General features: G+C 27.5%; 1 protein-coding gene across 3 annotated transcripts in view; it reads right to left on the bottom strand.

Annotated features, from left to right (window-relative positions):
• The window catches only part of LOC106692949 (nonsense-mediated mRNA decay factor SMG8), a 40957-nt gene that overhangs the window by 14776 nt on the left and 15932 nt on the right, over nucleotides 1-10249 (bottom strand). For 2 of the 3 annotated variants that reach the window (XM_014439223.2, XM_014439225.2), the window contains 11 exons: nucleotides 9429-9479; nucleotides 8738-8788; nucleotides 8169-8219; nucleotides 7203-7306; nucleotides 6893-7114; nucleotides 6484-6677; nucleotides 5182-5376; nucleotides 4392-4504; nucleotides 2154-2279; nucleotides 1248-1458; nucleotides 317-429 (listed from right to left, as the gene is read on the bottom strand). In XM_014439223.2, the coding sequence (XP_014294709.1) occupies nucleotides 317-429; nucleotides 1248-1458; nucleotides 2154-2279; nucleotides 4392-4504; nucleotides 5182-5376; nucleotides 6484-6677; nucleotides 6893-7114; nucleotides 7203-7306; nucleotides 8169-8219; nucleotides 8738-8788; nucleotides 9429-9479 (1431 nt within the window). The remainder of the gene's footprint in view (nucleotides 1-316; nucleotides 430-1247; nucleotides 1459-2153; nucleotides 2280-4391; nucleotides 4505-5181; nucleotides 5377-6483; nucleotides 6678-6892; nucleotides 7115-7202; nucleotides 7307-8168; nucleotides 8220-8737; nucleotides 8789-9428; nucleotides 9480-10249) is intronic. The other variant, XM_014439224.2, reaches the window with a different exon arrangement.

Raw genomic sequence — 10249 nt, 5'->3', positions numbered from 1 at the left:
TTTTTGTTGTCTTATATATTGGTTTTACAGACCTGAAGAGGATCCCAGACTCATAGTTGTGAATCAAAATGTTGAATAAATGTTTGAAGTTTTTCAATCATGTTAAGATCTGTTGACCTTTAGATTAGAGTTAATTTTAACTTTTAAGGTCAGCAATAAAATTTGAAAACTATAAATGTATTGAATAAAATATGAATGTTTATTTTTAATTTTTATAAAAAAAAAATAAAAATTTTTTGGAAATTAATTCCACTAAGTTTTATTTCTATCATTATTCTACAAAATTATTCAAAGTTAAATTGTTAATATACATTACCCTTGGAAAAACGATTTTTCTTACTACCAGTAGTATTTTTAGCAATTATGTGAAGAGAATCCGATGTACGCTTTATGACTTCTGTTGTTTCTGACTTACATATATCCTTTTCTCTAATGATAAAAAATACATAAATTATTTAGGGATCAATGAAATTTCAAATTAGAGAATGAATTTATAACAAACAAAAACAGACAGTCCACAATTTATGCCAAAGATAATTCAGAATTACATCTCAGAAAAAATAAATTAAATATTTTTACTGAGCAGAGCAGATAAAAAACTTTATTCAAATGAAAAATAAAGCTATTACATTAATTTAAAAAGAGATGAGTGAGAAATAAATAAATTCAATGGTCCCAAATAGAGATGAATTCAACTAGAAACAATCACATCCAATATGGGTGAACATTCCATGCATTTACACCAACAATAATTCAAGGAATCTTTCTTCTCTTCCTTTGCAATGTTTTTTCTTCAATTTATTCCAGCTCTTGTTAAGGAAGATACACTTAAGGAATATAAAAAGAAAAATGAGGGATTAAAGCATTCCGTCTGATAGGGTTTCTGGAAAATGACATATAATTATGCTACAAATAAAAAATAAAGTCATAAAATTAAAAGATAGAAATTTATCAACCACTGAAATCAGAAAAAAAAACAAAAACAGGTTAACTGAAAATTGCTTTTTAAATAATACTTTAAGACAGAAAAAAGATATTTTTTTCTAAATGGATTTGAAAATACGTTTTTACATTTTTTCTCAAACAGAACTAGACTTGAATAGAATTGGAATCACTTTCCAAGGAATGGAACCTGACATAAGTACGTGGACCGCCTGTTTACTAAAAATATTTTGTAATATGTAAGTTTCTGCAATTTAATACATTCATTACTGTTGTAATAATATTAGTACAAAAAGATAAATCACCTAAAAGAAACATCCCAAGGTAGTAAATATGACGATCCTGTGATGAAACCTGGATAATCATGAAGACCTAAGTTATGGGAATAAAGACTGGATGGTCCTCGACATAGCAATGACCATGAAGGGAACTGTGGAAGTAACCCAACTGGTGATTCAAGATGAACCATCCCAGGTAGATATTCAGTTGTGGATGCCTGTCGGACTAAATGCTTTTCTGTAAATTATTAACTTATATTAATACCTGCTAGATCAATAATATAATAACAATATTTAGATTACTAATATAATAGTTAATTAATTATTAATAATATTGATTTGTCATATTACAATATAATATGATTAATGAATACGTATAAATATGATAAATAAATTCCAAACCATAGTTTACAGAAGAATATTTAACAATGTGTGAAAGGAAGAGAACCACTAAATTAAAAGCACTTAATAATCCCAGTGACAATGTCCCACACTCCCTCCAAGGTTTAAAGAATACAAATACTTTATTTGAAAAAAAAAACCAGAATAAAATTAGGAAATAATACTGGAATAACTTGAGGGACATGTAAAAAAGCATACATGGAATGTATAAATGTTTTGAATCTATAATGACCTAAATCAGAAAGGAAAATAACAATATGAAGAAGTTGGTCAGGGTTGCGGTAAAAAAAGAACAAATAGTTTTTTAACTATTTAATGTCTGACTTTTTTTGACGTGGTTTCTGGCAGCCTCCCAACATTTTTATCTTAGCCATTACTATTCTAAACGAAACTAAAATATGCATAAACATGGATTTTCAATATTTTAAAAATATGTTGATTCATACTTTTTATGAAACAAAATGATAATTTTGACTGAATATTTCTGCCAAATATTTTAAAAGGTACAATATTAATCATAATAATACATACCATGCTGATTGTTTGAATAACAGTTTAACATAAAATTACTAGCTTGATCAAAATATAATGCTGAGAGGGGGAGAGACATTGTACCATCACTACCATGTGCAGATTCATCAACTGTCCAAACTTTTCCTTAAAAGAAAAAAAAAATTAAAATATATATGTGTATGTGTTTGTTAGCTTAGTACTGAACACAAAAATACAAGGAAGCACTTACAAACAGTGATTCAATTATAAGTTATAATAATGTTGATAATACTAAATAAAATAAATAAACAAAAATAGAAAATATTGATTATAGACTTATCAATATAAGAAGGTAGGAAGGAATAAGGATTGAGAAGCTAGAATAGACAAGGTTAACCAAAAGGGCAGCAGTCTTTCAGTATTACCACAATACTGAAGGGAACCAATCCAAATATTATTGACCAAGGCCACTAGGCCATCTTTTCATCCAGTGGGTAACAAACTTTAGGGGAACCAGTCATTAGCTTGTGGGTACTGGGAAAGAAAGGTGGAAGGATATTAAAGCAACAACTTTAAAAATTACTTGTAGACTAAGTAAACATCCTGGTAGAGCCCCAATGGGAACCTGGTAAACCTCTTCTCAACAGGGTTTGATAAACTCCAAGTATACCAGTGATAGGTATTCTACAGATCCAGAATTATCTTACAACTATATTTATATTTGCTCATCCAAGAGGTCTCTGTTAATTAATTTTATTAATGAAACACACAAAGATTTAGAATTTATAGAATAACACGATTTTACATACATATACACTTTTTTATAAATATAAAAATATAATTTTTATCATTAAAATTTACATTTATATAATTAAACTTGAGTATTTACAATAACAATAAAATTACGAAATAAATGGCCATAACATCTTTCATAACTAATGAACAAAACAAAAAATAGATAATGAACTTTGAACTAAATTAAAAAGTGCAGATGAGCATGATATTGGAATAGGCCAATTTGGCACACCAAATTAACAAAAATATTGAAATTGTTCTTATTATATACAGATGATTGACGGAATGTGAATTAGAAGGAGATAGTTTGGGTAGCGGTCAAGAAAAACAAAAATAGTTTAAAATATTTATTAATGGTCAACATTTTTTTTAAACCAATAATGGAGGTCTTAATCAGAGCTAAAATGAAAAGATGCCGAGCAGGTAAAGCTAATGTAAGAGTATAAAAATGATATGTAAATAAAACAGACATAAATATGGAGGAATAAAAACACATCCATACAAACAAACTAAAGAAAGAAATAATTAAGGAAGTTAAAGATGAATACCAAAATATGTATTAACTGATATAGTAATGAGTAAAGAACTGATAAAAAAGAATATATATTACCAAACAGATCTATTAATTAGCCAAGATGATATAATGATTGATATAGTTATTATTAATAAACTGATAAATTAATAATATTGAGGGAGTAGTAACTGTTACATTATAGAAAGATACTGAAAGTTATAACTAATAAAGTAAAAAATTAACTGATCAAAATATCCTGTTGTGAAAGAAATTACTGATGATAAATGAAAATAGTAAAAGTAAAATGTAAATTAGTATTACAAGGTAAATAAATACATATATAATGTAGAACAGAGCAATAAAGAATAAGTAAAAGATAGAGTGATATGAAAAGAATAATAAAAATGGGGATATGTATATGTACTGAATTGACTGTCAATATTTCTCAGAAATAAATCCTGAATATATCATTTTAATAAATAAAATACTGAAAAAATACCATAGTGAAATAAAATTAGTACTAAGAGAAAAAAATATATAAAAAGATAGTAGCAGACCAAGGTAAAATGCTATGGTGAAGTAAGTTAAGATAATTAAATATAATGCTGAAAACTAAACATAAACAATTTGCGAATTATAACAAGAGTTTATTTGTATTGATAATGGTCACAACATTTTATCTATATTGATAATGTTAATAGAATTATGAAGGCAATGAAGAGAATAAAATAATTGTTTTAAGGTTTAAGTTATTATTCAGCTAAAAATTAATAATGTAATAAATATGAAATTACATGTAAACTTCTAAAGGATAATAAATGAGTTTATTTACATTACTACTTATTTACTAATGTTTAAAAGTTTATTCACCTCATTATATACAAATTGATAAAGGTACACAAGAATGACTTACATAACATCAATGAAATAATTATTTTTAGAAAATTTGAACCCATAAAAGTACTTACCAATACTTAAGGATTCGGATGGAATATTTAATTCTTGAAAATCATTTTGAAGATCTTGGATACTATTACCAAAAGCATCAAGATGTGATGAAGGATTACTCAAATCTGCAGCTCTAAAAACATCATAAATAATAAGCATTAAATAAAATATTGCAATAACTAACATGCTCCAATAACCCATCCCCTCTCTCAAGGAGTACTGCCGATTTACCACTAAAGAAGTAGAATAAGAAACATTTATATAGTTTCCTAAAGTTTGGCTGAGTGTTTCTAAAGTGCTGAAGAATCTTCTCATCACCACCAGAAACAGCAGCTGAGCAGAACCAGTCACAAAAGAATCATTAGAAGGTCAATAAGAAATTTGATAACTAAGTTTCATTGAAATCAGTCATTTCCGGAAATAGCCATAAGGTACAAATAATTACCCTTCCTCTTCTTAGGAGCACAGTTGATTTACCAATAATATACCGTTATTAGTTCAATAAAAAAGATGTATACCAAGTTTCATTAAATTCCCAAATTTTAAATGATACAACAAGAAGTGTTTTGAGGCTGATTTACAACTGAAATACCTCTTGTTAAACATTAAAGAACATTTGTGCCTATGTCCATCTGACACCAGGCTTGTTTTCATATTTGGATTTAAGTTTTATGTTTTTCCTAAGAAGTTTTTATTGATTTCCAATAGGCATATTCTACATAATAATAAATTGCTATGAGCAAAAATGAAAGGAAAAGAATATATTTCGAAATGTTGATAAAATAAAAATCAATGAAGGATGAAACTCACTTATAATCACTAGTACTAGGCTGAAATATAGGAAAAACAAATTTTTCCAAATGTATACAACCACACTCTTGAGCAATTATTTGATAAAAGTCAAAATTAGCAGCCCGTAAAGTAAAAGGATCTTGACGAGGCCCTTGTTTGGCACCACAGTTGCAACTAGAAAAGAACTGAATACCACTCCAATGCTCAGACTCCCTAGAAAAGAAAAGAAACTCAATAAATTACTTAAAATCAAAAATATTTAATAACTAATTGAAAATAATATGCAATATTTTTAAAAAATATACGATGATTATAACTATATACAAACAGCATATCGGTATATTAACCACTAGGATAAATGTAAGGCACAATGATGAGCAAAGCATCGAATGAAGAGCGAAATCGTCAAACAAACTGATCAATGTTATTGAGAGTTCCCAGTGCTAATTCCAAATAGTATTAATCCTTACATTGTCAATATTTTGTGTATATTAGGGAAACAAGGTCATGTTAGTATTTTATTTTAACTATCTAATATTTCTTATACAAAACATTCAGGGAATTTTTTTTTTTATTGGATTCTTAATTTATAATTTCAGTTAGGACACAACTCTGAAACATCCTATACTACATACATGCATATAGACACATACATATTTCAAGCTTATTTTAATTCCCAGCCCGCAGTACACTATTGTAAATAGCTATCTAAGCCAGGGGACTCTTCATATCCTGGAGCTTCCTAGTATTTCCTGTACCAAAACTTTTGATTTAAGGGTTTGATTTTAAGCTCCTCAACTATTTTTAGACTTTATAGCCCCACCTTTACCTTTACACTTAAAAAAGATTTTATAAATTGAAATTCATCTGCTGAATCAGGCAGCCTTTCCCATAACTTTGCTCCTAGACTCTTTGATGGCCTCTTTTAGTACATTCATGGCCAAAAAGTTGGGAGTTCAAAAATTTTCTCTGATTCCCCATCAGCCAGATAGACCTACTCTTTATTTTGAGTACAGAAGACATCAAGGTCTAACTCTTTTATACCACTTTACTGATTAAGTGGTATAAAGCTCAAAGCTGTTCTTATGAGCCTGTGGATATCAGCATCAAACCTCAGTGTTAATTTGACCACATTATTATTAATAATAATAGAGTCAATTATTGTTGAAACATTTTATTATGAACATTTTGATATATTAAATTACACATAGATGGGTAAATTGAAAAAATTGTACATTTTTACAAGCATAAAATAATTGCTACACATAAAAAATTTAAACCATAACTTGGCAATTCACAGTTATAATGAAAATATTTTACCCTTGCTGTGCATTTAAAGAAACTCCACTTGAATGTTTAGGTTTTGTACAAGAATTTTTATTTAAACTCAGGGCTTCACAGGTCTGTCGTCCGGATTTCCAAATTTTTTCACATTCTTCTTTTAATTGCTCAATGTATTTTTGCTGTGCTGGTCCACGAGCATGATGTGAAAAAACACTCATAGCATGTTTAACCTTAAACCAATGAAAAGAAAATGTGAATAAGTAATCAACTCATTATTTGTTTTCAATATTTATTTAATAATAGCATAACAGCTATTTAGGTTAAAAATACATCAGGGTGTCAAAAATCAATGACTCATGACCATAATTACAACTATGCAACAAAACTATTTTATATTATATTAAAGTTTCTTATAGGTGGCAAAGAAAGCAAAAGTGATTCTTACTCTTTTTTCATGTGTAACTTGATTGTAATGAGATGGCAGATTTTCTTGATAAATAGCTACAGCCAGTGGTAAAACTTTCTTGCAGCGTGCACTACTAAACTTAAGCTCAGTACCGAGTAGTTTTTCCAGATAATAAGAAGCACTATTTAACTCAATTTTTTCATTTTCTACTTCAGACAAAACACTATTAACAGCTTTGATCCAACTTTTAAGTGTAGGTACCTGTAAAACACAAAAATTCTCAAACAAAAGTTTTAATTGATAGAGCACTGAATACATTCATATCAGAAAGAAGACATAATTATTTTACCTCAAAAAATGGTTTTAGATTTGAATACTTTCCCATATTATCACTAAAACCTTCATTGTGAGCTTTTCTTATGTGTTTCAATAAAAAATCCTTAAAGGAGTGAGCTGGAAATTAAAAATATTTTTTATTACATAAAAACTATTTCTTCTTGGATTAAATGGTTTACTCTAAATACAACAACATAAAATGAATTTTAATTATCATTTCACAGAAGCAAATAATGTTTATTAGTCATACTTATTTTGATAAAAGGACACAATGTTATAAGTAATAGTTGTTTGATAATCCAGAAGTATTTGCGTATAAAGCAGTTAAGTAGTAACTGATTAGTTCTATTTCAAAGTTTCAATCCAAACATGTGGGTAATCCTCATGGTTTAGAGTATATGAAAAAAGGCCTCTATTAAATACGAAACATTGGCTTGTATAATAAAAACTTAATTTAATGTTTTAATTTATATATCACACACTGATCTCCAGGTTACCTATAGTCTAGATATACCAAATACGGACAATTATTTAACATATTGTGATTTGGAATAGATCACAGAGTTAGGACAGATTTGAGTCAATTAGTATTTTAGAAAATTTGCATTTAATTTATGTTAAACATTATCAGAGAACATAATTGAGAATATAGAAAGATAGGATTCAAGAAAAAGTTTTTATAAAATCAAATTAAAAATGTGGAGTAAATTAACTTGGCAAGCAGTACTTTATCACAGTATATAATATAATTCATCTACCTACTTTTCTTTACAAAAAGCATTAAAAGTTACATAACGCAAACTTAACATTTTCAGTGATTTCATCTTAATTGCTACAATTTCAAAATAAATATAACTAAGGCAAACCTAAGTTGATAAAGATGAATAAGTTAATCAAAATTAAAAAAAAAAAAAAAGATTAAATGTTTAAATATATGCTAAAAATATATAATACATTTAAATATTAAATATATAAATACCTGGAACTTCAGGTCCTTCCAAATTTTCTGCTAAGTCCCAGATGTCAGGGCCTAAATTAATTTGAAAAATAGGAAATAAATAACAAATGTCATTTTTGAGTAATAAATCCACTAAAAATTCAGAACATAAAAGTATCAACTTAATAATTCTTAAAATCCTCATATATAATTCCTAATATCTTAAAATATTCTCGTTTTTCTCATAAATTAAAAAAAAAAAATAGTTACAATATAGACTCATATTTTTATCTTTCTACTTCAATGTTCTAACCAATCAAATAAAAAGTTTTACTTTGCTAATTAAATCAGTCATAATTCATAAAACCTACAAGAAATATAATTACTGACTTGTCTAGAGAAAATTATTGTAGTGATGGTTCTGGTCTCAAAGCTAATGTGGGAATACTTTCTAACAATATTATAAAGTAATATTGCCAGAAAAAGATTAATTGTAACTGAAAAGCCATAAATAAGAATACTTCTTAACTCTTCAGAAAATTGAATTAAATAGAAATCTTAATTAAAATTTATGCTATTTTACAAGCTAACCAATATTAGACAGCACTTACTTGTGGATCTTGAAGAAGATGCAGAATCTATCAAAAGGGAATCCACCTGATCTAGAAAAAAGTAAATTATTAATTAGTATTATAAACAAAATATCATGTAAAATGTTCAAAAATTACTAATTAAAACTTAATTCATTTAAGTATGATCAAGATAGTCATCTATCAATCCAATATAGTTGGGCACAATGGATTAAAATGTTATATTTCATGTTTTTTTCCACTTTGTTGTAACCTTTATAATTTGCTAAGACTCAAAGTCTTATGTTATGTTTAACTAATGACTCAAAGTCTTATGTTATGTTTAACTAATGACTCAAAGTCTTATGCTATGTTTAACTAATGGCTCAAAGTCTTATGTTATGTTTAACTAATGACTCAAAGTCTTATGTTATGTTTAACTCAAAGTCTTATCTATGTTTTTAAGTTTGTAGACACGTCTTTAACTTCAGTTCCTTCACAGAAAACAGATGATGGCCAACTTATAACATCTCAAAGAGTTCCTAACTTTGCAATATAATACTGCTTTTCTCATTCATATCCATCAATACATCAACTATTTGTAAAACTATAATTTATCACCAGCAATAAAATGACAAACCAATTAGCACTTATTGCTGTAATAGCTATAATCATTACAATAACGAATAAAAAACTTAGTTAAGATAAGAAACACTAATTATTTGAAGCTTACTTGTGGATTTAGATGAAGAAGCAGGATCTATCAAAAGTGATTCCAATTGACCTATAAAAAAAAAAAAAAAAAAAAATGGCATAATATTATTCAAAATTTCAAGAGAAATTAAAGAATAAATACCAAACATCTCTTCCACTTAAGCTCACAAACAAAGTACTACTTCTGATAAAGTGAAAACTGTGTTTGAAGTACATAAAAACTTAGTAGTCACAATTGCATCAGGCATGTTGCTTCAAAAAGTGGTAAGCCAAGTCTAAATGCTTCATTTATTTTACTTTGAGTAATCAAGTTTTCTATGAGATAGGTATAATGATCAAAGAATCAATGTAAACAGATTAGTTTGCTTCATTTAAACAGTTCAAAAGCTTAAGAAATTCGCAGGTAAATAATGATGGTCTAACTTATTGTCAGTAAATATATGCATTGATAAGAGAAGGGACAGCTTCAGTAACCTGTCAATATAAACAAACATAGGAGCCATATTACCAAGAAATGAGATTAGCGGAAACTTCTAAGTCACCCAACACTTCGAAATCAATCAATGGACTTTTTACTTGACTGTTGTAGGTATATTTTTTTTTTGGTGGGTCTTGAGGATCAGTCAATAATTCAACTTTATTTAGGTGATGTTTTGCAACTTCATGGTTTATATACGCATTATTCTCTCTCTGTTGTGTCCTAATAGACATCATGAATAAGAAAAAGAGATATTGAAAGTGTGTAAAATATTATCTTTAGTGAATTAATTATCTCTTTAGTCATCAATTGTGAAAATTGTAAAAAAAGCTATTAATCTTTTTGTCTTTTGATAAAATTAA

The sequence above is a fragment of the Halyomorpha halys genome, unplaced genomic scaffold (assembly GCF_000696795.3).
Source record: "Halyomorpha halys isolate HHAL.00 unplaced genomic scaffold, Hhal_1.1 Scaffold79.1, whole genome shotgun sequence".
Classification (NCBI taxonomy): domain Eukaryota; kingdom Metazoa; phylum Arthropoda; class Insecta; order Hemiptera; family Pentatomidae; genus Halyomorpha; species Halyomorpha halys.
Note: the sequence above shows the minus strand (reverse complement) of the source record. Positions and strands in the feature narration are given on the sequence as shown.